Below are 27,439 nucleotides of genomic sequence, written 5' to 3' on the forward strand. Positions count from 1 at the left end.
AACCGTACATTGTGGTTTCACCGACTTTGAAACACCGCAATAAAAAAACGATCACCGGAACCATAGGAATTCGTAAATTAGAAACAACATTTTGGTCGGGCATATAATTTGATGCTCTGTAGAAGCATTTATTTATCCTGTTCGAGTCCACGTGTGAACATAACCCTGTAGAATGAAGAGAAGTGTAATTGGTTTTGTGTATTTTACTACCGACAAACAGCAATGGATGTTTCATGGCAAGGCTTGTGGATAGATTCAAGAACAAGAACAAGAGAAGTCGTGCAATAATCTAATTAACCAAGTAGATCATATTGTCATATTAGCACGGAGGCCTTAAGTTGATTTTATATCCTTGCATGAAAACAATGTGTCTCCTTTTGTTTTGAATCTTTTTTTTTTTATTTGCGTGGGTATCCGGACCAGCTTGCACGCACCACGACTAATCTCACGGCTCACTGAATATTTTGCAAACTCAGTGAGCATGTAAGGCACCACGGGGATGACAAGCATGCACGGTGAGGTTTGAACCCAGAATACAGAGGAATGGAACAAGTTCCTTCAACCGCTGGGTCAAGACTCAAATGCTTGTTTTGAATCTTTTGATATGAAGTTAGGTGGTGATTTACATTCTTGAAATTTGTATTTATTAATTTTTTTAATTAACTTCATTAAAAACTAATCATCTAGTTAAGAATAATTTAATGATGTCTTGAGAGTAAGAATCTCTACCACTCTACACAAATTTATATAGTAATGTCTCAGGTCACTACATTATCTTTAATTAATTATAATTTTTTTTTTTTTTTAAATTAATATACGCTGAATAATTTATATATATTTTAATTAATTTTATAAGTTTTAAAATTAATAATAATATAGGATTTAAAACACTATTAAACATAGCTTAAAAAAAGAAAAAAGAAAAAAAATATAATACTCTATTACCCTCCGTCCCCCGACAAGGAGAAAGAAAGTGAAATCGAAAAGCCTTCCTTATCCACACATAACATACGAAAAAGTAATCTTTATCCCAAAAAAAACCTTATCCATACATAACACATATTCTTAAAAAATGCTTAGCATTCATCGAGGTAACTTTTAGAACATGGTACATAAAGACAAGCTTGCTGAGTATAGAATATACACACACACACACATAAGGTCACACGAGACACTATTCACGTGTGGACGGTGCAATCTTTTTATTGTACATGGAAAAAGAATACATGAAAATGCACATCTTAATTTACATTTGTGATTTTTAACTTCTTTTTCTCCCCGTAATAAATATATGTATTAAATTTAGTTTGATTTAAATCTTGATTTAGAGTTAATTTAAAAAAAAAAAATAATCTAATAAGTTAATTTAAAATTTATTGTCCTGTTAAATTTCAAACGAGACCAAACTTAAATAATTCTAAGAATTTTTTTTTTATCTGAAACAATGTTTGTAAAAGGAAATAGTAGCAATGGACATTTTAAAGAAGTCATATTTCTTTCCTAGACTACACAAAAACTCCATTTCTTTTTCATGTCAGTCTCAAATTATTTAAAACAGGGCACCTAGTCACGTGACCAACACCATCATACAAAGAAAAGTTGGAACATCTCACGCTCTAGATGTTTTCCATGGTCATTATAGATTTTGAAAACATGTATATGTATCGGTGGAAAATCCCTTTATTCAACTCTCAAATTCTTGAGAAAAAAACTCTGTGAGGGAACATGGTTTAGCAATTGTCAACAAACATTAATGAACCATTTGATCTTGTAATCCTGAGGAACAATGGTGGCCAAGGAAGCAGACGGCCATTCTCTTTGTCTAGCTAGGACCAAAAGGGTGAAAGTGAGGTGTTGAGAACCAAATTGTGAAGCAATTAGTTCAAATAAGATAAGAATCATTATAGAAAGGGTACCTACTATTCTTTTTGTGAAGATACCTACTTTTTCTCTCGAATATAGATATCGTCTCGTTTAAAAACACGAATCCACCTGCAATTAACTTACATTCTCAAATAAACAAATAATATTTTGATAACTCTTTTGTATTCTTAAACGGCCACTTAGCAATTTCATAAAAAGTCTAATAAAGGGAGATTAACTTACCTTTTTTATGATGAACAAAAAACATGCATAGCTTTATCAGTCACCATTTCCAACCATATATATGTATAGTTTGTTTCAATACTCAAGTTGATCTGTCATTTTCAGAGAACTTAATTGATATATCGGATGTCAATTCATCAAATTATGATGTTTCATGCATTACTTATCCAAAATACTTGAACAAATTGGATGGTATGCATTGGCAAGCATGCCTTTCCCTGCTAATCTTAATAAAGCAACAATATTTCCTTCCATGTGCAAAAGATACCATTGATCCTTTTCTCTCTTATAGACCCTACGCTCACTAGCCCTTCACATTTAAGGCCAAATTCAAGTATCCATGGTCCCAAATCAAGACACCATATGCCCTACTTTACCCTCCTCTGCCTGCATATCCATCACCAAAAATGAAAAACCATAAAGAAAATACACTCACACGCACCAAACCAAACCTAAAAACTAGTGGCGACAACGAAACTACATTGATTTATGAAGTTGTAGGAAGCGGTTGTGAGTTGCATGTGCAAGGTTTGGCCCACCAATTATCTGTTTGGTATTGAGATTGAAACTGTTTTTGTTTTAGAATTTATTTTTTTTATTGTAAATTAATTTTTTTTAGTGTTTTTGTATTATTTAGAATGTGTTAATATTAAAAATAAATTTTAAAATATATATATATATATAATTTTAATATATTTTCAAGTACAAAATACTTTAAAAATCAATAATCTCAAACCACTTTCTGTTACTTAGCTAAGCGGTAGGTACCCCCTACACAAGAACCAGTGCATGTGCAGCTTGATTTTCCAAATATCAGTTTGTGGCTTTTGGCCGGCTGTCATAACCCCACCTAATGGGTTTGAGCTACTCTTTACTTTCCTTATAAATAGCACAACGTCCTTTCTTTAATTCAGCAACACAAACACTTCTTCCTCTTCTTCAACCTCCTCTATCGTCTTATTAGTCTTGTCAGTACTATAGCATCTGTAAGACAATTAGCATTGGCAATGGCAGCTCAAACATTCGCTCCATGTCTTCTTCTCTTCATTTGCTTGCACCTTCAAGGCATTTTGGCTGATTATGGAGGGTGGCAAGGTGGTCATGCCACTTTCTATGGCGGTGGTGACGCAACTGGCACGATGGGTAAGTTTAAGTCATATCTAGCTAGGAGCTAATGTGTGCTCCTCGATCATATACGTAACTGAGCTTGTAGAAACAAAAACAAGTTGCTAAATATGATAATTAATCTATCTGCTAATTATTATGGGGCTTTGGGGATTTTCAGGAGGAGCGTGTGGATATGGAAATTTGTACAGTCAGGGTTATGGAACTAGCACTGCAGCCCTAAGCACTGCCTTGTTCAACAATGGTTTGAGCTGTGGTTCTTGTTATGAAATGAGATGTGATGATGACCCCAAATGGTGTCTCCCCGGTACCATCACTGTCACTGCTACAAATTTTTGCCCACCTAACCCTTCCCAGCCAAACAACAATGGTGGATGGTGCAATCCTCCTCTCCAACATTTTGACATGGCTGAGCCTGCTTTCTTGCAAATTGCTCAATACCGTGCTGGAATTGTTCCTGTAGCTTTTAGAAGGTAAATCAACTTCTTCTTCCTTTTTGTTCAACAGTGATGGTATAGCTTTTGCCTCTGGCAATTTTATTAGTCCCACTCCTGCTCCTTGTTAAACCGCGTTTCAAGACCAAAAACCACGGTTTGCAACATAACGCAGATCGCGTAGACAAATACTTTCTGAGTAGATTAGCTAGACAAGTAAGCTATCGATATTTAAAGAAACCTTTCTAGATGGGCCATGGCTTAATTGTACTTAATACTTAATGACTATTTAAATCACATTTCTAACAGCTGAATAAGAAAATAATCACCTAGTGATTAGCAGGGTCAAGTCTCAGTTCAAAGGAAAGAGGAGTGCCAAATGTTAGGCCAGTTAGTTTTGATTCCATTGCTGCTGACAACTCTGGGTTAATTTTTAATCAGTCTGCCATTAACCAATGCAAATGCTCTTGATTTTGACAGGGTGCCTTGTGTTAAGAAGGGAGGAATTAGATTTACCATCAACGGCCACTCCTACTTCAACCTGGTCCTGATCACCAATGTTGGTGGTGCCGGAGATGTTCACTCAGTTTCAATCAAAGGCTCGAAAACAGGGTGGCAAGCCATGTCAAGAAACTGGGGACAAAACTGGCAGAGCAACACTTACCTCAACGGTCAAAGCCTATCTTTTCAAGTCACCACCAGTGATGGTAGAACTGTCACAAGCTACAACGCGGTGCCTGCTGGCTGGCAGTTTGGTCAGACTTTTGAAGGAGGCCAATTTTAAGATTTCAACGCCTTTTTTACCATTTTCTCTTCTGGGTCTAAAGTTTTCACTACAATTAAGCCTGGTTGGTTGGTGGAAATTTGTATATTTATATTATATGCTTCCTATAAGAACAAATTAAGAGGCAAAAAAAAGGGTATTTTAGTGATGTTTGGAGGAGAAGTGGCCTTGTAAAGCTGAGGTAGCTAAATCTAGGTAGCGCCCGCTTGCCCTTCCTCGTATGGATAAGTAGTCTTTTGAGAAATGTATTCATGTCGTTCAAGAGTAATTTACAGTTTCCATTGATATGCAATATTAAGACAAGATTGCTACATTAAGACAGTGTTGTATTAACAAAAAGAGTTGAGCATTCAAATAAGATTTTGTCTGCAATTGGAATATTTGTGTGCATTTGCCACTTGGAAAAGAAATCTTGTAGATGATCGTCTTTTTTAACTCATAGTACATCCAAAGAGCATTGTCTTTTCCTTCAAATCAATCAATCTAGCCATTTAAATGGCCCCTAGGGAATTGTTTTCTAGGAGCAAGGGAATGTCTAGGAACGCAGTCGCACTGTGCTTTTCATCTTATAGGCTTTTTAGATGGGAAACGCAGCTAGCCCCGTAGGTTGCAACCATGTTCCCCAAAACATGAAGACCGATGACATTTTAAAGCATGATTTCTTGAAGCCCATTGAAGCACCTTACAGTCCCTTTTCAAGTTCTTTTCAGGCAACCACAGGGGCCATTTGAGATCTTGGCTAAGTAATGAAAGTAACTTTTTTTTTTTATTAGGATTTAAATTTTATTGTATATGTTTGTTATTCTTGCGGTACCTTATATTTTTATTGGATTTACAAGATATTCAGTGAGTTATGAGATTAATCATGGTGCGTGCAAACTAGACCAAACACCCATGTAAATAAAAAAAAAAATTGGTGCATCACTTGTGAAATTTGTTGTAAATGTACTTTCTTTTATTGTTTAGCCAACATTAATTATATTTAGGTTATGTTTATGAGTACGATATTGCAGAGTGTGATGGTTTTTTTTTTATATATACAACTTATTTAATACACAAAACATCGCTGTTAAAAACAAATTTTACATGTTTTTCGTTGTTTTGTATATGGATTCTACATAAAAAAAAAAAGCTTCATCTGTGCTCTTCAACGCTTTGTTTCTATTCTTCTTCTTCGACGCCTCTTGTTACTGTGTTTATAAACACAGTAACAAATACAATAAAACAATAGCTTGGGAAACGTAGCATTGCGAAAATCATCCTAGTTTTTGCTTCAACAAAATCAAGTTTTGAATGCATATAGAGTATGTTTCGCAGTGATAACGGTTATTTTTCAAATAATTTTTTGTGATGCGAAATACATGTCAATGATATTTTTTTATTTTTTTTAAATTATTTTTTATATTAACACATCAAAACAATTTAAAATATATAAATCATATTAAATTTTAATAAAAAATAAAATTTAAATTTTATAAAAACAATTTCAACCACGTTTCTTTTCTTAATCAAATGAAATCACGAGTAATTAAAAACGTTGTCGCAAACGCTGAGTCAGAGTTTATATTGTTTCATGAAGGAATTGACTTCTGAAGTATATTGTTTTTCACGGATACTTTTGACGTATTCGTACTTCCTACAATTATTTTGTACGTATCCATCTGCCTTCGTGTACTGTATGTGTATTGTAGCCTAACCAATGGGCTATAAGATTTCCAAAGAGCATGCTCTTACTTCCTGAGGCCCGTGACACAAGCACCTTCATGGTACTTCCTCGCTTCTTTATAAAGTCGCCAGCAAGAACATGAGAAAATAAAAATCGCATTCCTCGTTTTCCAAATTCAACACTTACCTTTAGATCTTAACCTACCTAACGTGCCCATTTCATGTTGTTTCATGCTTTGTGTTTGAAAACCTGAAACGATAGATTACCTCGAGATTCAACTTATTTAGAGTTTGAATTTATTTAAGTTTAAAAAAAAAATAAAAAATGATAAGATTTAGTTGATCGGGTTAAAAACCTAAGTCTAACCTGTCAAAAACCCGAGTATTAATTTTTTAACTCATTATTTTCTGAAATTTTTTATTAGAATGAATACTATTTTAATTTTTATAAAAATTATTTTTTAAAATCGATTATCTCGACCTGTAACTTAAACTTAATCCTACATTAACCTCAAATCAAATCGGGTTTTAAAATTAGAGTTTCATGGAAGAAATTGAGAAAAAAAATACAGGAAAAGAGCATTTCCATGAATCTAGGAAGAAGTTGCTTGCAAATTGAACTTTCTCTAAGCTTTTCGAAGAAGAACAAAAAAAACCATTTAGATAATACACCTTTCAACAAGGTGTAGCCATGGCAGTTGGTCTTAACATGGCTAGGTTTTGCTATGTATATTGGTAGTGGAGAAAGCATGGCAATTGTTAAATGATGGTTCTTCTTATTCCAATAAGAATTTGTTGGTTGGTGGAGAAATATTTACTCGATGATCTAAATTCTTGATATGCCAACCAAGAAATCACAATTTTATTCTGTTAATTAAACCTTTTCCTATTCAGCTTTCTGCTTATCCTCAGGCATGAAGATTATTTCTTAATGTGTGCAGCATTTACAAAGAATTAATAACCACAATCTAATTTGTTAATATATAATAGCTCACCTGTTTAAATGGACAGAGTTGATTTGGGATTAATCTAATATAAAATTTAGAATTGGTTTGAAATTGAAAATAATAACAAATAAAAAAAATCCGATTAATCTAGTTAAAAATCAAAGTTAACTTGATGATTTAATTAATCTGATGGGATCTAGTTAAAATTTATTATTTTATTTTATTTTTAAATAAAAATTTCAGAATCAACCCTTAACTCTCGGCCGCCGTCCAGATTCCAACTCCTAATATGAATTTAAAACTATGCTATTTTACTGAGGTGAGTATGATCAAATAATTGCAGACTCTTGAGTGTCACCTAAAAATTCCCATGTTTGGTCAAGTTTGATAAGTTATTGTGACACTCCATCAACCATTCTGTTTATTTTTGTTGGGAAAACATCACATGGGAGATCAGTCATATGGTAATTTCACTCTTAGACCATGTTTGTTTGGACAGAAATAAGCAAGAAGGGATTTTTTTATAGGCTTAAGGCTCCATTTGGCAATTCATTTAGGTTAAGTTTGGAAGTATTTTTCAAATTGTATTTGAAATAAAAAGATATCAAATTCATTTTTTTATATATGAAAATATATCTAAACTATCAAATTACATATAAAAGAGCATCATTTGATTTGTTTTTTCAACGTCAAAGTTGCATTCAATTAGCATCTTAACACATAAAAAAAACATAAATATAATTCTATAACAATTTTAAAATAAATTTCTGACATTTAAAAACAAAAAGACAGACAAATCACTTTTATCTTTTTTATTTCAGTCTTTTTTACCTTGAGATATAATTAAACGCTATCATAAAATCTAGAAATTTGGTCTCGGTGGAGGAAAGTTGGTCCAAGAAGATCCGAATACTCCCTCTAATGTTCCAAGTTCTAACCAAACAAGGCCATAAATTTGAAGTCCCCTAATTTTAATACATTTACAATGTAATCCCCACAAAAAACGGAAGTGAGTCAAAGCTTCTCATCGCCAACAGCAACAGCAACAGCAACACCATCACCATCACCATCACCAGCAACACTCTCCCATTTCTTTATTTCTCATTCTCATTTCTCTCCCATTTATATATAAATAAATCTCTCTCTCTTTCTCTCATTCTCAATCAAAACAAAGAGAGTTACAAAAATAAGCAAAAAAACGAACACCCTTTTTTGTGTTCTTTCTTCTATAGATTGATTTCAGTTATCAACAATTCTCAAAGGTTTCTCTTTCTCTACATTGATCTTTAGTTTCGGTAACAGATCTATGTTTCGTGTTCTAATCTATTGTTATTTGCTTACAGTTTCAGCTGCTTTGGTTGCTTTTTTTATAGTTTTGGATCCAATTATGAGGTGAATCAGGTAAAGGGTTTGTATTTCTGTGTTGAATTACAAATGTGTCACCTTCATGGGTTTTCTTTTTTATGTATAATCTGAAATGGGTTTTCTTTTTTATGCTCAAATGTGTTGATCATGTTGAGATTTTGGGATTTTGGTAGATCTGGATCAAGGAGATAGCGTGATTTGGAATTGAAGTGAAAATGAGTGAGGGTCAAAAATTCCAGCTAGGGACTGTTGGGGCTTTGAGTTTATCAGTGGTTTCGTCAGTGTCGATTGTAATTTGCAATAAGGCTCTTATTAGCACACTTGGCTTCACTTTTGGTGAGTGTTTATATTTACGTAATCTTTCCTTTTGATATAATGTATTTTGTGTGCTTAGATTAGATTTGGCTCTTGTGAAGTTAATATTGTTTGTTTGTTGAATCTCATTTGCTGTTGTCGGTATTCACAATCGATTTGATGTTGATGGGGTACCTAATGGTAATATTAGATGTCAGAATTCATGTTAAAAAGGATAAGTTCTTTGAATATGCATGAATGGTGATTGTGAGAGCTCAACACGGTTGAAGCTTGATAGGAGACCATATACTCATTTGTTAGAAATCATGTAATGGATCAAAAGGGTGTTATTATTTTTGTAAGTAGAAGTTTATAACCACATGATCCTAATCTCTTACTGTAAGCAACTTGTTAGTTATTTGTCACCTTTTATTATTTTTGATACATGGCTGTAAGATTTTATGTTCATGGATGCATAGTGCCTCAGAGGTCAATCTGATTATTTATTGATCTATATGATCTTAATAGTGTGTGGTTCCATATGGTGACTGTATTATCTAACGTGTTCCAACTGCTACATGATACAAAGAAATGATGATTTCATATATTCTTGCCATGCTACTTTACTTCACTTAAATGCGGGCATGTAAACTATAATTACTGGCAGTTTTTGGTGATGTTAGTAAATGGGCTGCAACTCTGTAAGCAGTCATTTTTCTGTAGATGTGCTTAATTTGAATCATCATCATCAATATTATCGTTGCTTAACTTTTGTTTTTTCCCCCCTAATTTTTCCGTCATATACTAATTTTTGTTTGATCAAATGCAGCTACAACATTGACAAGCTGGCATCTTCTGGTCACCTTTTGTTCTCTTCATGTGGCATTATGCATGAAATTGTTTGAGCACAAGCCTTTTGACGCAAGAGCAGTAATGGGATTTGGCATACTAAATGGGATATCCATTGGCCTTTTGAATCTTAGCTTGGGTTTCAATTCTGTTGGTTTTTATCAGGTATGCTGCCTTCTCTGTGACCGATTTAAGATCTGGTATTTATTTTTATTTCCAATCAGTATGCCACATTATTGATCAATGGTCATGTAATTTGATATACTTATTCTATCATTCTATGACAGCAGCATCTTGAAGTAGTAGACTTGAAAGCATAGTTTTAAGACCCGGCCCGGTGGTCGGCCTGGTCCAAGGCCCGGGTTCCGGGTCACCGGGTCAAAATTTATTTTTTTTTTTTTTTTAAAAAAATCAAAACGACGTCGTTTTAGCAAAAAAAACAATAAAAGTCAACGGGTTTGTGGCCGGGTCGACCCCGCCGGGTCTGGCCGGGCCAATTCCCAAGTGGGTTTTGGCCTCCACCCGGACCGGTCCCATGCCCGGGTCGAACCGCCGGGCCGGTCCGGGTTTTAAAACTATGCTTGAAAGTAATTTTAAGTGCTTTTGGGTTTCAGGGGGGTGTGAACCGGAAAAAAAAGTGCTTAATACTTTCATGTGTTTTAAACGAAACCAGGTTGTTTAATCGATCTAAACTCTTCCTTGTAAAGTATGAATTGACTGTGGATAGGTTGGGTTTCACTTTGCAGCATTTTGATTTATTGACATCTAGTAATATCATATTTAGTGAAAGTCCCTTGATTGACTTCTTTTTTTGTTGTCATTTGTTGATTGCTATCCTATTTAGTTTAATCCTACATGCTAGATATTTTTTTTTACTTATAAACTATTTTGGAGCAAAATTTTTCTGAAAATGGATTTCTTTTCTTTTCACTATTTTTAGATGACAAAATTGGCGATCATCCCATGCACTGTTCTTTTGGAGACACTTTTCTTCCGGAAGCAATTCAGGTCAGTTTGAGTCATTAGTGTATTGTTTATTGAGAAATTTTCATGGCTGCTGCTAATTTTCTGCATGCCATATGCTTTCATAATTTATGTAGTGACAGTTTCATTTTCGATCGACTTGTTTAAGTTTTTTATGTGGTTACATTTGTCTGCTGTACTTGTGATATTGCAGTCGAAATATCCAGCTTTCACTGAGCATTCTTCTTATGGGTGTTGGAATTGCAACTGTAACCGATCTTCAGCTCAATGTCCTGGGATCTGTCTTGTCTCTGCTTGCAGTTCTTACAACATGTGTTGCTCAGATCGTATCCTTAGCTGAAGTCCCTTTGCTAATTGTTATCTCATTTCTTTCTTTCTTCTGTTAGATGCCATTTTTAGCTGTTTCAATGGTAAGAAAAAGCGAAGGAAATGAATACTCAAGTGCTATACTGTATGGCTATAGTTTCTCCATTCTTAGTGAAGTCTGTTCATGTGTTTTGCTTGTTCTTCCTCTGTTCACTTTGTTAAAATCTTAACCAGTGTATTTCAGATGACTAATACCATCCAAAAGAAGTTCAAAGTCTCTTCAACACAACTTCTGTACCAGTCTTGCCCCTATCAGGCATTAACTTTGTTCATTGTTGGCCCATTCCTGGATGGGCTTCTGACAAACAAAAACGTTTTTGCTTTCAAATACACCCCCCAAGTGCTGGTGAGAATTGAAGAATACGTGAACCACCACTTTCGTGACATTTCTCTATTTTATTGCTTCTGACTGTTCTGTGCATTGTGCGGTTGCAGTTCTTCATTGTTCTATCCTGCCTGATTTCTGTCTCTGTGAACTTCAGTACTTTTCTGGTGATTGGAAAGACATCTCCAGTCACCTATCAAGTCCTAGGACATTTGAAAACATGCCTAGTTTTGGCATTTGGTTATGTTCTACTTCGTGATCCATTTAGCTGGCGCAATATTTTAGGAATCCTTATTGCAGTTGTTGGAATGGTGCTGTATTCTTATTGTTGCACTATTGAGAGCCAGCAGAAGCAAAATGAAGTGCCAGTAAAATTGCCCGAGGTAATTATCTTTCCTTTTTTTATGTTATAAGCAAGAGTTATGTCGGTCTTGTATTCATCTCATTCTTATAGTGCTGTAAGCTTTTCAGACTTCTTATGCTCATTTTTTGAATGGGTTTTAGGTCAAGGAAAGTGAAACTGATCCATTAATCAGCGTGGAAAACGGAACTGGGATCTTAGCCGATGTTGCTGTACCAAATGTTCCCGTGTGGAATTCAAACAAGGACTTGGACGCATAAGACATTCCCATTTTTATAAATTCATTTGCTCTAGATCAAAGTCAGCAAACAAAACGGTTTCAGCGAGGGTGTATCACATTTCACATAGCAGGAGTTGCTTTGTTCTGGGATCATTACTAATATTATATCAGATAAAGTATTGAAGAAACATGTCATTATTATAGCAGTTTTGGTTTATTAGTTTTGTATGAATCAAACATGGCAATGGTATGATACTAGGATTTGAATTGTCAAATGTATACTGTGGTTACCGGATACTGGAAATTTTTTACTGCTTGCTCTCTGGTTACATTCCTCTTCATCTGTGAAGAACAACAAATGTATGTCCTGTTCTTTAAGTGGCCGGTAAATTCTGCTTTTCTAGTACTTCCGAAACTTTCTACGTTAATTAATGCATGGAGATCAATGATTTGCATCCGAATCCTATTTGTTTTCCTCATTGTTGTAAAACCTAGATCAGCTCCGGTGGGTTGACTTGGGGTCTAGATGGGACCGGTGATTTGGGTTGGAGAAAAATAGGAGGGAGAAACCTGGCTAACCTGGTCAATAAATCAGGTTACAAAAGCTAATGATGGTCAGTGTGCACGCCTCCCTTTTCTTTTTGACAGCTTCACCGAGATTTTGTTGGGGGTTTAGGTTTAAAGCACTTTGATTTAATCAAATTAAGAAGTTTGGCATTGACTAATCATAAGAAATTTGAGGCGAGTCGCAACTCCAAACTACCAAAACCAAATTTTCATGAAGGACATCCATTTCTAGGGGCTTTTCCCAATGTAGTTGGCCGCCTGAATTTTGTGGAGGATGCTTAGGATTCAGAAACCTGTTGCAAACAGAGTCTGCAACTTGAAGGAGTCCTTTTCTAGGCACCCACTCCCCCCAGGACCCCACCGTCTACCTAATCATGCGATGTAGCTTAGGCCATTCCAATGGGAATTGCTAGACTCGTTCAACTTCCAAAGATGAGTTTATTTTCGGGGACCAGAATTGATTGAGACATGGCAAGTGGCTGTGTTTAAGGATAATGTGTTGTAACTAGTTTGGCTTGTGTCGAGTCAGAGTAATTAGAGCTAGTTTAAGTGGTGATTAGAGTGGCCATGTCACATGTGTAAGGCTAATATGTGATGATTTTACATGTAAAAATATGGGCTGAAATATTCTGGAACACAGCAAGAGAAAGAAAGAAAGAGTGAGTGAAACTAGAAAAAAGAAAAGAAGTCATAGTATTTGAAACTGATTTTTTACTTGGCCACACGCGGTGTTGTTTTTTTTTTAAAAAAAAAAATTTATATTTTAAATTAACTTTTTATATGTTTTTAAATATTTTTAATGTGTTAACATTAAAAATATTATTTATTTCCTATGTTTTTTTTATAAAAATATTTCATCTATTTGTTTTTTACGTTTCAAAAGTATTTTTCAAAAAAATTAATTTTTGTTTTTTGCTTTAAATTAATAATTTTTGTGTTTTTAGATATTTTGATGAGCTGATATTAAAAATAATTTTTTAAAAATAAAAATATATTATTTTAATATATATTAAATAAAAAACACTTTAAAAAACAATTATAATCATACTTCTAAACATGGACAATCCTCTCAAAGTCTCAATTATATTAACCATTGTTGCTTGTACTTTATTTCATTAAAGAAAAGAAAGTAATTGGAGATAAAATCACTAGGTTAAGCCTGCAAGGTTGTTTTTTTAAAATACAAATTTTATTAAATTGAACATGAGAAAGGTTTTATATTTAAATTCAAATGTAAAATATAAAAACTATTTTACAAGTGAATGGATAGCTGACACACTTTTTCAGCAATTGATCTTCCACTTGATGCATTTAAAGACTGATTTATTAGCAATTTACATAAAATTTTCATTGCAACACACTCATAAAATGACAGAAAAACACAAGAAATAAAAAAATAATCAAACAACCGTAAACTAAGAAAAATAATATATGAACTAGACAAGCATAAAAAAATAAATCAGATCTAGAACTTAAGAATACTATATCCGGGATTATTCCAAATAAATTAACAAGAGAAAAAGGAAAAAAAATGATACTATCAATGGCCATACTCTCAAGACTGTATAAGAAAGAGATAAGTGCTTTGGAAATGTATTAATAATTATTTTTTAAAGTATTTTTTATTTAGAAAAATACTAAAATAACAGTTTTATTTTAAAAAAATTATATTTAATAGCAGTACATCAAAATAATTTAAAAATATTATAAAAATATTAATTTAAAGTAAAATAATAAATAATTTTCTTAAAAAATATTTTTGTAACACAAAAATAAACAGCCAGGAGAAAGCGATACTTAAATTTTGAGATTAAGCTTGCTTGTGCAAGGAGTATTTAAGTTGCCTGTAGAAATGAGAATAAAAGGATAAAATATGGGGTTTTTTCAACAAGAGAGACTGACTTATTAGATTCTTAAAGAAACGAGGACCAAACTATAATTTTCCCTATATCTTTCTAGATACATTTGACATTTGATGATGAGATAATTGGAAGGCAAAAAGGAGCTCACCTTTAGGTAAAGGAGTGTGCTTTGCCTAGAAAATGTTCACACTTCACACACATAGACTCGACATGACAGGGCAAAACAGGAGACCCAAAAAAGGACATAAACTATGAGATTGGGACAAATATTTTGCAAAAATCCAAATGGGTAAAAGCAGAAGCAGAAGCAGAAGCAGAAGCAGAAGCAGCAGCAGCAGCAGCAGAGGGAAGAAGAAGAAGAAGCAGAAGCCATCACGTTATTCTTCGCTAGACTACAATATTAGGCAGACAGAGGGAAACCAAATTTTGCGGCCACCCTTGCTCTCTGATGGGTGCATTACACGCGCTAGTTATTTTTACCCTACCCATTAACTTCAGTCCCTAGTATTTGTTTAAAAAATCCAAATTTTTAGGTGATTAAAACAACTAGCTAAGTCTAAACTCAAGTTTTAGATCTCATTTGAAAATGTGACTTGACACATAATTTGCTGTGATATAAGACATAGCTTTAAAATAAGTTTTTGTATCTTTAAAATAAAAATATATATTTTTTATTTTTTTATCTCTTCGCAATGATGCCATGTTCTCATGGATGAGGTTCAAATTTCATAAGTTTTTTTTTTAAATATCGAAAGCCCAAACAAATGTGAGCACCATGCGAATCACGTTTAGTTTTGCTTTATGTAACAGAAGATTCCATTGATATATGGTCCCTTGTTTAAAAGCTTTCTCATGCATGAAATCCAGTATAAACTTTTGCCCGTTCCCACCAATAATATATTAAAAGTTTCATGTGAATATGTTGTTATAATTATTTTTTAAATATTTTTATTTGAAAAATTATTAAGTTAATATTTTTTATTTTTTAAAATCTATTTTTGATATAAGTATATAAAACAATTTAAAAATACTAAAAAATAATTTAAAACAAAAAAAAATTTAAATTTTAACAAAGGTTAAAATTCATTTTCAAACATCGCTTTTTCAAAGAAACCTTCATGTATTTTTTTTTTATGGGTTTTAAAGGCTATATAAAGTCATATAGCTTATAGTGATGTTTTATAAAATGAAGAGTGAGAAAAAAAAAAAAAAAGGGTCACAAGCTATGATATGTTCATATTTTATCCAAAAATCTTGTTCAACTTTTCGTGCATCTACGGTGCACTTATAATAGTTTATATACAAAATCATATAGTTTATGTGTCACCTATAGTTGCATTTTATTGATGTAATAAGAATTAAAAGAAAGGTTTAAGGCTACCCAATTAACTCACCAAATACATGAGTTAAATAATAAAATCAGGATAACTCAACAAGAAAAAATTACAAAACCTATTTTAAAAAACAAAACCAATGTCAAATTATGAGATGAGAAAAAAACAATTGAAAAAAAAATTGTCGACCCTTATTAGCTTCAGGGCCTGTGAGATTAGTCGAGATTTACGCTAGCTAACCCGAACACTCACTTTAATTAAAAAAGAAAAAGAAAAAGGAAGCAGGCCCAGCGAGAATGTCCCAAAGGCTCATGGAGATGACAACTTGCATGCATGCACGATGCCTCGCTCTTATTACTCCTATGATCTGATGACACATTGGACTCATTTGGATTCTATAAATATTATAATTATAATTATTGTGTACTTACATAATTATTTTTTTTTATTTACGTGGGTGTCCGGGCCAGCTTGTGTGCACCACGACTAATCCCATGACTCACTGAATATCCTGCAAACCCAGTGAGCATGTAAGGCACTGCGGGGGTGACAGACATGCACGGTAAGGTTTGAACTCAGGATGCAGAGGAAGGGAACAAGTCCTTTCAACCGCTGAACCAAGACCTCAAGTGCATATAATTATTATTATGATTAGTTGTGGATGTTGTAATGCTCTTTTTCCACACTAATTTCTTTTTTTTCCCATCATGAATATTTTTTTTTAATGTTGGATGAGTGTTTCAAAATAAATAAAATAATTATAAAAAAATATAAGAATAAAAACATGAAATAAATATGTTTTTAAAATATATTTTTATATTTTTTCTGCTTTTACTGTCTCTGTCTTGTCTAATGTGAATCACGTTTAGTTTTGCTTTGTGTGCCCAAAGATTCCATTAATATGTGGTCCCTTTATAGTATTAATGATCTGCTCATGCAATATATGGAACCTGAGGATAAACTTCTGACAGGTCATTTGCTGGCTCCCCCCATTAATACCTTTGAAGGAAACCTTCATATATTATCTTTTTTCCTTTTTTTTTTTCTTCAAAAATTTTTACTTTACATCATGAATAATTTATAAAGCTAATGTCACTTTATATCCTCATCCTATCACATAAAAAAATCAACAAAAAAAATCATTTAATTTATAGGATTATCATTATATTTTTGACTAAATAGTTTTTATATTAAATATTACAACTTTGTTATGAAATTAAAAAAAACCCTAGACACCACCTTTACTTTTTAAAGGAAGGCTTGGCTTTTGTTTTTTTTTTTTTTTTTTTTATAAAAAAAATCATTCCTTTTTTTAATTTAAATTTTATCTCATTTTTTAAATTATTTGCTTTAACCTTTCTTTAAATATCAATTGATCTTTTAAATTGTTTCTATAGTTTCATGACACTGCAAAGAGATTATTTTCATTTATCTTTAAATATTCATCATTTTAAATTTTAAATATATAAATTGTATGTGCATGATTTATTTATAAAAATCATGATTTATAACTCTCATCCATCCACCATTTCTTATACTTTTCAATCTATTTATTAAACATAAATATTATCTTTCTATATTTTTTTATTATACCAAAAAAAAATATATCCGTGATGTCATTGCCTTCTTTTTATGTAAAAAAAGTAACTTGTAAAATAGGAGGAGCGAATTGACTAGTGTGCATCAAAGAATATGCTGAAGGGATGGGGATGAAGGAATGACTAGCCTACGATCCATCAAATTCATCGGCAAGAGGGAGGAAAAAAAAATCATACCAACAAAATGTCAAAATGTATTAGTTTTTTTTTCAAATATAAAAGCTCTAAATTCTATTAATTTAAAAAAAAAATCAAAAGAGAATAAATAACAATATCAAATATTAAAATCAGCACCAATAAAGTGTTGGTCTAGCAGTTAAAGTACTATTATATTTCTGTAAGGATGAAAACACAAGTTTAATTTCTAGAAAACATATTTATTGGGAGAGGCAATTACGAATCTCAAATAAACTAGTCTTATTTTTTAAAAAATGTAAGGATGCCCGAATAAAAACAAAAAATAATAATATTAAAACCAGCCTATTCTAAAAAGAGAATACATAAACCAAAAAAAAAGAGAAATTCTAGAGGTGATAGTTTTATCATTTTTAATTAATTATAATTTTTTTGTTTTTTTTTCTTTAAAATAAAATTTAAAAATAACTAGTAAAGTGATACTAAATTCTACTCGCGCGCCATAAAATTTTAGATGAATATTGATTGGAATCCAAATAAAAACTACAATCTAATTACTAACTACAATATAATTAAAATCAGATTAGAAAAAGAAATTAATGGGAATACATAAAAATTAGTTCTAGAAAACCTCTACCGTTAATAATAAAAGAAAAATCTTTTTAATAATCTACATGATAACTCTCATTGAGTTAATAATTTGTCAAACAAACAAAAACGGCTTGGAGTAAATACAAAACAATAAAATCCAATCCGTGTTTTTTTTTTTTAAATTTTTTATTATTATTATCATCTTCTTTATTTTTCTTCACTACCATCTCGTCGCGTCTCACCAGACAGACAGACATACAACCTGTGAAATCAATCGTCAAGCCCCACACCCACACCCACACAAAACAAAATCATTAACCAAAAAAAAAAAAAAAGACAACGTAGAAAAAAAAAAAAAAAACCCACAATATTAACTTTTCTTTTCTGGGTTTTTATTTTTTCAAGAGAGTCTGAAGAAACGACAGATCAAGCAAGCCTTTTTTCTTTCCTTTTTAATTATCATCATCTTTATGTCATAACCTTAATTTCTATCTAAAATAGAAAGCAAAATAATAATAATAATAAAAAAATTCCCCCCTCTCTCTCTCTCTCTCTCTTTTAAATAAAAACAACAATAATAAAAATAATGATATGATCCTGTCAAGCGAGAAGAAAATCTCTCCTTTCAAGAAACATAGTTGTGGGTTTTGTTAGAAATTCAGTTTTAAATAATGGGTGATCTTCAAGTTTGTGGCTTTCCAACTGTAAACGGCCATCTTCACCACCACCACCACCACCATAACGATCATGATCATCACCATCTCCTTCTGGGTTCGTGTCAAGACCCGGTTTCTCCTTCTTTTTCTTCGAATCCGGATCCCGGGTCAATTGTTGAAGAGAATTGGGAGAGAGCAGAGGAAGTTACAACAGAGATTGTTTATAGAATACACCCAACTGTAGAATCCAATTTCAAGAGGAAACAAGTTATTGATTATGTTCAAAGACTCGTTAGATACTCTCTTGGGTTCGAGGTTTTTTTTCTTAAACAACCCCTTTCTCTTGCTTATTCTTTTTTTTTTTTTCATTTTTTAGTGGTTTTGTGACGTGGGTTTTCTTTTTTGTCTAATTTTTTTTGGCGTTAATGTGGTTTATTTTGCAGATTAGTGGTGTTAATGGAGTTATTTTACCTTGAAAAATACCTTAATTTGTTTTTTTATTTCTTTTTTTGGTGCCTGGAGGAACAGGGTTATTATTTCTTTCAATGTGTTTGCATTGAGAAAATTAAGCTGTAATAGTGAAAATTTAGGGAATTGAAGTGTAGAGTAGTGATGCTATAAAATGTTTTTAGGTTTGGAGGTTGTAGTTAGTGATGGGGCTGTTGGGGATTTAATGTTTCTAAGGAATGGATAATGGAGGTTAGGGTGAGAGATATTTTTGTGTTTTATGTTGTTGATTAGTGATTTTACAGCATAAAGGAAGATTAAGTGGTTTATGAGTACGAGCTCTTTTCAAAGTAAATTTTTAGAGGTATGCGTCTGTTTTGCTCCCAGTTAACTGGGGTTTTGCTGGCGAATAGCTGTAATGTACGGTATAAGTACGAGTGTTCATTTATGTGGCAGGGTGATCCTGGTATCAATAGAACCTGGATAGTAGTTAGTAGTTGGAAATGGTCTGTTCAGGTTTTTATTTTGATATCATTTCTGAAGCTTAATTTTGGAGGGGTTTTTGTTGAGATAATCACACTCATTATGTCAACTTTGGTATCTGCCTGTTCAATCATGATCACATTCTTCAACTGCTTTCCAAAATATCATCTGTTTTAGAACAAAATTACAGAGAAAAAACACAAAACATATGATTACTCTTTGAATGTGAAAATTGAGTTATATTAGTCACAATCAGGATCTTGATGTGTATAGGATAGTGATGTTACCAAAAGTGTGTGTTTGGATATTCTAGTTGGTGATGTGGTGTTCTAATAATTTGAAGATGGAGGTTAGACTGAGCATTCATAGTGGAGAGATGGAGACCAATTTTGTGCTTATGTATGATTTGTGATTAGAAATATGAAGCAAGATTAGGTGGTTTATGAGTATGAGCCCTTTATAAGGTAATTTATTTTAATCTGATCAACTCAAAACATGATTAATATAATTCTTAGTGTAGGAATGGACACATTTTGAGTTTTATTTGGTTGATCAATTATTATGAATTGTATTCCAAGAATAGGTGGATAATTAGCATGAGCTCATTGCAGAGTAAATTTCTCAGCAACATGATCAATGTTTAAGTGGATTCTTATCATGATGATTAGGTTGAAGAAATAGATTTTCATTTTTGTGTGAGGCTAGCTGGAGTTTTACTGGTTGATTGGTTGTCATGTCCAACATGAGTACAGGTGTTGACTGATATGGTAGATAGGTCCCGGGTCACTTAAAACTTGATGTTTTAGCAGTTGTGATGGCATTGTGACAGTTCCGGTTTTTGTCCTGATTCCTAAAGCATAAATTGAAAGGGATTAGTGGAGGTTTTAATAATTGATGGAAATGTTATCGCATTTCTAACTTGTCTCAGTTAAGCATCACCCATTAAGCTAAGATTGGCATTTGGCTGTTCGACTGTAATCACATTCTGCAACTAGTTTTCATAAACTCCTGTCCTGGTGCCATTAATTAATAAATAGGATTTACAGTTAATTTTCAATGAAGTGGATAAAAATTGAAGTCATGGCCTTTTCTGATTCGTTCTTTCTTATAGGTGTTCCCATATGGGTCAGTTCCTTTAAAGACATATCTCCCTGATGGGGATATTGACTTGACTGCCATTAGCAGTCCTGCCATTGAGGAAGCTTTGGTCTCTGATGTTTATACTGTTCTAAGAGGAGAAGAGCTGAATGAGGATGCCCTGTATGAAGTGAAGGACGTCCATTGCATTGATGCCGAGGTTCTTCTCACTTTGATGCCTTATTTTTATTGCAGTTCTCATTAGACTAAAGGAGAAGAATTAATATTTTTTTGCAGAAAGAATATTCTAGTCCCTTCCTTTGTTCCTCCACTTCTGGTTGATTTTGGGTTTTTGCTGGCAGGTTAAGCTTATAAAATGTATTGTACAGAATATGGTGGTAGATATTTCCTTCAATCAATTGGGAGGACTTTGTACCCTATGCTTTCTTGAAGAGGTATGAATCTTGACACCATGAGAATTCTGGATGAATTGATTTGTTTGTTGTATAGTTGCGGCATTGAGTCCATGGATTTTTCTGTTGCATTTATTTTAGGAAAGACAAGTCTGAGTTAATTTAAATCTTCAATCACCATGGCTCTGTTGTAGTGCCCTGCTCTCTGATCAAATAATGGATCAAAGTTTACAAGTGCTGTGAAATATGATTTTGGTCAAGTTTTTATTTTCAGAAGTTGGCATTTGTAATATAACTTATTGTGCAGGTTGATCGGCTCGTTGGAAAAAACCACCTCTTCAAACGCAGCATCATTCTGATCAAAGCTTGGTGCTATTATGAGAGTCGTATTCTTGGTGCCCATCATGGTTTGATTTCAACATATGCTTTGGAAACGCTAATTCTGTACATCTTCCATCTATTTCACTCTTCCTTAAATGGGCCTTTGGCGGTAAGATTTATAGGACTTAACATGGCAGATTGCACTTGTCCTCAATTTTAATATTGCAGTGTGAACACAGTGTCTCCCTGAGTGCAAAATCACAGCATTGTATGCATTCATGAGTCATTGAATATGCTTGCATTTTCTGTAGGTTCTCTACAAATTTTTGGATTACTTCAGCAAGTTTGACTGGGAGAATTATTGTATCAGTTTAAATGGACCAGTCTGCAAATCTTCCCTTCCCAATATTGTTGGTGAGATACTTACTGTATTAGTTCTAAAGGATCAGTTTTTGATGCTATAGATTGTTTGCTGGATTAATATTTGTCTTTTGCTTCTCTCGTTTTATGCAGCTAAGCCACCTGAAAATGTGAGTGGTGAATTATTGCTGAGTGATGAATTTCTCAAAGATTGTGTGGATAGGTTCTATGTCCCGTCAAGAAAGCCTGAGATGAATTCACGGCCTTTTCCCCAGAAGCATCTTAATATAGTTGATCCTTTGAAGGAAAATAATAACCTTGGGCGCAGTGTCAACAGAGGTTTGGAGCTTTCTCTTTTTCTTTTTTAATTATTAGCCTGGCACAAAAAGAAAGAATTATTGTATTCACTTATATACCTGACCTTGGATATGGCCTTTCCATTTCTTTATAATGAAAGAGTAATATTTTAAGGAAAGTTAAAACCCAGTAGTTCTAATTTAAACTGTCTTTCTGCTGATCGTGGCATTATTTAATGGCTTCAATAAGACCACAAAAAGAATTAGCATCACTCCCTTTGTTATCAACACACTGACCCCTCCATTGTTAGCACCACCTCCTCCACCGCTGTAGTTTTTCCCCATTGACTACTGTGTGCTGCCTAGCCACCTTAGTTTCTTTTGTTGTGCTAACTGATGGTGGAATGTCTGTTCTGCACTGTGGTGTAAAATCAAAGTTGTTTATGATGTGCTAAAGGATAATGGGATTCTGCATGGTTTAATAAATGGCACTTTGTTCAGGGCCTGTTTGTTTGCATTCAGAGCCCAAATAAATGGGCACATAACATGTTTGTGTTATTCCATGCCAATGGTTATACTGTGGTTTTTTGGCAGGTAATTTCTTTCGAATAAGGAGTGCCTTCAAATATGGGGGTCGCAAGCTTGGCCGAATTCTTTTGTTACCCAGAGAGAAAATAGCTGATGAGCTCAAAACATTCTTTGCAAACACTTTGGATAGGCACGGAAGTGACTATTGGAGTGATGTGCAAAATTCTGAATTAGCATCTGTTCCTAGAAGTTCTGATAATTCAGTTTCACTGTCGTCGCATTCTGATACATGCTCTGAAGACAATACACGTCTGAAATCCACTGATGGCTATGATAATGATACATTATTTTCCGAAAAATCTGATCATACTCAAGTCCATCACCCAGGCTTATCTGTTGAAAATGGAAGAATTAAAAATGGCATCACCTGTAGAGAAATGCTTATAAATTCTGGAACCGAGGATGAAATAAGCTGCACTGTAGGGTCTGAACCTAAACAGAATCATTTTGTGAATAGCAATTCAGTCTGTTCATGTACTAAGCATGAGGGAATAGCTCCATCTGCTTCAACAACCCCCAATTCTGCTGAAAGTGTCCCAGAGAACCTATCACCTACTCTTGGAGGAAAATACTTTGCTGGATTTCCTAGAAACTCCCAACCTTTGAAATCCTTGTTGGGCCTCAGAGGGGATCACAATGACCACTTACAAAGTTTGGCATACAGTCAGTATTGCCATATGTATGCTGTATCTGCACCTATACCACCCTGTCCTTCCATGTCACCTCAGTCAGAGAACAAGAATCGTTGGGAAACTGTTCGACAGTCCCTACAGTTGAAGCAGAATGGTCATTCTCAAATGAACACGAACCATGTTTATGGAACACAATTCTATTGTGTTAACCCAGTGGCACCATTTAGAGCGGCTACAAATTCTGAAGAAAAGAAGGAACGACGAGGAACAGGAACATACATTCCCAACATGGTATTTCCACTTAACTGTTAGGTTTTGTGGCATGTATGCTCTTTTTTTTTTTTTGGTTTTAATTATCATCATATTCCTCTTTTTTATTTTGGACTCCAGGTCTCATAGTTGTTCTAATGATTTTGCAGAGCTATCACACATATATGGCGGATAGGCTGTACTCGGGAAAAGGAAGGACTCAGGCACTAGTGAATCATGGTCAGTTGTATAAACATGCCCATGAAAATGATTTGCCTACAACTTCACAGGAGAAGAATTTGTCTGAACATGGCCATGATCTTTCGGAGGCTGAGTACCCACATCTTGGTAATGGGAAGCCTATGCCACCAGAGGCTCACTACTCTTACCCTTCTGCATGGGGATCTTCCAACGCCTATAGTTCCTCCCGTGCATCAGTGAGAACTGACTGTGGATCTCAGGGCCTTAAGCATCCAGAAGGGCTTCCTTCCACATCAGATTTATCTCAGGGCCTTAAGCATCCAGAAGGGCTTCCTTCCACATCAGATTTGGGCACATCTTATTCTGGGGCCTCATCTACAAGCCCTGTCGCTTCAGTGGTTGAGGACCCTGATTCAATTTTGGAAACTGAGCAAGAAAGGTAAATAGTCTTACCTAGAATCTATAAATTTTCAATAGTTTATTTTTGCTTTCAATTTTTTGTAGAAAATGAGCAAGGAAGGGTGATAATTTAGGCCTTCTTTGTTTGATGGAAAATGTTTTCTTGGAAAGCTTTTTCATGACTTCCTCGTGTTTGGTTACATTTTGGGAAAACTTGTCAACAAAATTCACTTTTCGGTCAAAGAAAAACCTAAGTTTTAGTTGAAGGAAAGTGTTTCGCGGTTTAAAGTAGAACAACACTTCATTATATATGTATATATTCATTATCAAAAAAATAATAAAGTACTAATATATTTATTAGGAAATAATATTTTAAAATATATTAATATACACTATATAAATGTATTAATTTGACATATTAGTGTGTATAATTCTTTAATTTAGATAATATTGCTTGAAAATACATTAGAATACAGAACATGTTATATTATATAATAATCATACATATTAAATCATATAAATTCTTGTTATAAAAATAGGATACCAAAAAAAATATATTTATTTTCAATGTTCTCCAAAGACCTAAAAATGTTTGATAAAAATAAAAGTTCTACTATTTTAAAAAAGTTAAATAATACGTCCAAACACCATAAAATGATTTCCAGCTCTTTTTTCCAGAAGGAATCCACGTTTTGGAAAACAAATGGGGCCTTAATGGTTCTTCACTCTCTCTCTATCTAAATATTGTAGAAGGGTACTGTATTAATACCTCAGCATTTGGATTCTAGGGCTTTGTTGCAGCAATATCATCTTAAAGACGATGTAGATTTTCCTCCTCTGACTCACTGAAGGATTTGTGAAACATAGATTAACTGAAGACAGTGTGCATAACTATAGATTCTAATGACTATCCGAGACTGGGTGAAGACTTCTGTTTTGCTCTTCTTCTTGCCCTACGGTTTGGAGGTTGCGGTCATTATAATGTACAAAATGACCTTTTTCCGTCCACCGTGTTGGTTTGCGATGCTGAGTGCGTGTATTGCCAGCTGCTGTTTGCTCAGATTTTATGTTTCCATCTAAATGCTTGTAGGATTGGAGGTAGTCTAACAGAAAAGGTTTGTGTAGATATCTTTTCAGTGAGCATAGAAACACCGAATGCCGGTTGTTGATTTTTTCTTGGTAGACAGCAGCCCTAGCCCTATACCAAATATTGAGAAGAACAACAGGGAATCGAGTGGAGACGAGTGATTAGACACCAGTGTTTTCTTTTTTGACTTGCTGAAAATCTCCCAAATGTGCAGTTAAAATCCCATGGAGCTTGGTGTCGTTATGATGTTCAGAATGACCACTCTCATCTCACGGGCCGATGTCCAGAAGTGTGGTTTACTCCTGAGTTTTTTTTTAAAAAAAATCTTCCATCAAGGGCCTGTAGAATCCTCAGGTGGTCCAATGTTTAGATCAACAGAACCTGATTTGGTCCAAAAAAACCATGTTCATGTAAAATTTTGTCTTTTAGAATTTTTTTTCCCTTTGGAATTCAAGGGTAAGGAGTATTCTTGAACACTGAACAACTTAGAAGGTAGAATATGTTTTCTTTCTCGAACCATGGTGTCGCAGTTTAAAAGGCAGAAAAATAATTTAACCAAAACCAGGAGCTCAGGTGCGCTCGCTTTCGTCCAATGAAAGATCAGACGGCAGTGATAGACCCTACCATCACTTGGAGCACAGATGTCCTCACCGCTCGTGAATGCACCAGCCGGGAATCGAACCCGGGTCTGTACCGTGGCAGGGTACTATTCTACCACTAGACCACTGGTGCTTGTTGGTTCTCTTTCCCTCTATGAAATATCAGTATGAGGTCTATCTAGAAGTCGAGGATGGCCACTACACATCCTAAGATAGAATCTCTTTCCTGCCATCTTTTGGAACAATGATAATGGATTTCATAACCGCAAAGGGTGTGTTTCACACATTGTATGGCTATATTCCTATTATCTAATTATTTAATCAGAATAAGTGTATGGATGTAATTAATCTTATTAAATAAATGTATCATTTTTTACAGCAAGCTAAAATAATATTCGATGTGTACTTAATTGATATACTTTATATATTTTAAATCAAGCAAAAATATTTATAAATAAAACATAAGTATCACAAACAACAAAACTAAACATAATTGCTTTTCATCTTAAAAGTGTAAAAAATCAATAATGATAGATGAAATGTGTAAAGTGCTATTGTAAATACAACATAAAAAATCTAACTTGCTCTTACAAACAATTGAGTGTTAGAAAAGTTGAACTTATAAGTAAACCAAACAACAACATCAAATATGATGAAGAGGTCATCAAAGTATATATAAATCAATATTAAAAAAAGTGATGTTAAATGATGCCATACCGAAAAATTCATAGAGCCAACAAAGGCTCTATATAAGTAGATTTTTTACCAAGAATGTGTGAATATGATAGAAGAACTAAACACGAAGAAGACAAATGATTTTTTTAAAAGATATATCCTGTAGATACACTAAAACTCTATTTTCTCAAGGTTGGCTTAGACACTTAAAATCAAGACATGACATTAAAACGTATCATTACTTTTAAGAAAGCAAATAAGTTGATATAGACTTCGTGGAAAGAAACTTGAGGTCCACAAAAAAGAGAAATTATATCAATTTTCCATGAAAGATTTTTCAATATGAATGGAATAAGATTGTTTTATAAACTACAACCAAATCATTTTCTTGCAATAAAATAACTTGAAGCTAAAAAACAAGACAAGAAAAGACTTGCATTTGTAATTTGCTGTAATGGGGATGGTTTTGAGAAAATTTCTTTATAGTTCATATTCACAAGTATGTCAAACCATGATGTTTCAAGAATTTGAACTTGAGTAGTATGAAGAAACTACGAGTATCATGCCAACAAATGAGCTTGGATGATTGAGATCATATTCCAAGAAAATGTATAGAAAAATGGTAAATTTTTTTTTTGATTGTTGATAATTGTCCTTGTCATCTAAAAACTAATGAAGGTTTGAAAAATATTAATTCATTTTTCTTGCCTCCCAACACAACATCAAAGATTTAGCTTTGTGATGTAGGGATCATACAAGCTTTTCAGATATATTACTGTCATTGATTTTATCAAAATATTTTGAAGGATTATGAAATTAAAAACCCAAATTTAGAGAAGATAAATATTTTAGATGCAATTAATCTTACAATCTTGACTTGGACAATAAATGTTCAAGTAAGTACAATTGCAAATCATTTTTGACATTATAAAGTTAGGTCTATGGATAATATGACTTTAAAAAAATCTAGATCTACACTTGGATGATAAAGTGTTCAACAACATGTTTTAATCAAAAGGTTGATCTTGATTCATTGAATGTTGA

General features: G+C 33.4%; 3 protein-coding genes, 1 non-coding gene and 1 pseudogene across 6 annotated transcripts; 3 read left to right on the top strand and 2 right to left on the bottom strand.

Annotated features, from left to right (window-relative positions):
- Positions 1-3,007: 3,007 nt before the first annotated feature.
- LOC118054007 (expansin-A8) lies at positions 3,008-4,766 on the top strand. The gene is made up of 3 exons (XM_035065438.2): positions 3,008-3,249; positions 3,392-3,704; positions 4,146-4,766. The coding sequence occupies exons 1-3, from the start codon at positions 3,114-3,116 to the stop codon at positions 4,447-4,449; spliced, it is 753 nt and encodes a 250-aa protein (XP_034921329.1). The 5' UTR covers positions 3,008-3,113; the 3' UTR covers positions 4,450-4,766.
- Positions 4,767-8,112: 3,346 nt separating this feature from the next.
- On the top strand, positions 8,113-12,233 carry LOC118054008 (UDP-xylose transporter 3). 2 transcript variants are annotated; one of them, XM_035065439.2, is made up of 9 exons: positions 8,113-8,323; positions 8,405-8,462; positions 8,600-8,762; positions 9,550-9,734; positions 10,510-10,577; positions 10,747-10,879; positions 11,104-11,265; positions 11,355-11,627; positions 11,749-12,233. In XM_035065439.2, the coding sequence occupies exons 3-9, from the start codon at positions 8,642-8,644 to the stop codon at positions 11,863-11,865; spliced, it is 1,059 nt and encodes a 352-aa protein (XP_034921330.1). In that variant the 5' UTR covers positions 8,113-8,323; positions 8,405-8,462; positions 8,600-8,641; the 3' UTR covers positions 11,866-12,233. The 2 variants fall into 2 exon arrangements, with proteins under 2 accessions (XP_034921330.1, XP_073259876.1); XM_073403775.1 differs by having other exon boundaries at positions 8,113-8,301; positions 8,402-8,462.
- Positions 12,234-18,149: 5,916 nt separating this feature from the next.
- Positions 18,150-25,637, top strand: LOC118054009 (uncharacterized). 2 transcript variants are annotated; one of them, XM_035065441.2, is made up of 9 exons: positions 18,150-18,883; positions 20,610-20,795; positions 20,938-21,030; positions 21,296-21,478; positions 21,621-21,723; positions 21,823-22,008; positions 22,560-23,476; positions 23,605-24,074; positions 25,336-25,637. In XM_035065441.2, exons 1-9 carry the CDS (start codon positions 18,584-18,586, stop codon positions 25,337-25,339), a joined length of 2,442 nt encoding a protein of 813 aa, XP_034921332.1. In that variant the 5' UTR covers positions 18,150-18,583; the 3' UTR covers positions 25,340-25,637. The 2 variants fall into 2 exon arrangements, with proteins under 2 accessions (XP_034921332.1, XP_034921331.1); XM_035065440.2 differs by having other exon boundaries at positions 18,152-18,883; positions 24,823-25,637.
- A 49-nt stretch (positions 25,638-25,686) lies between these two features.
- Positions 25,687-25,777, bottom strand: LOC118054070 (small nucleolar RNA snoR114; annotated as a pseudogene).
- Positions 25,778-25,782: 5 nt separating this feature from the next.
- On the bottom strand, positions 25,783-25,853 carry TRNAG-GCC (transfer RNA glycine (anticodon GCC)). Its single transcript has one exon. It is a non-coding gene; the product is annotated as a tRNA-Gly (tRNA).
- Between the last annotated feature and the right edge of the window lie 1,586 nt (positions 25,854-27,439).

The sequence above is a fragment of the Populus alba genome, chromosome 13 (assembly GCF_005239225.2).
Source record: "Populus alba chromosome 13, ASM523922v2, whole genome shotgun sequence".
Taxonomy (NCBI): Eukaryota; Viridiplantae; Streptophyta; class Magnoliopsida; order Malpighiales; family Salicaceae; genus Populus; species Populus alba.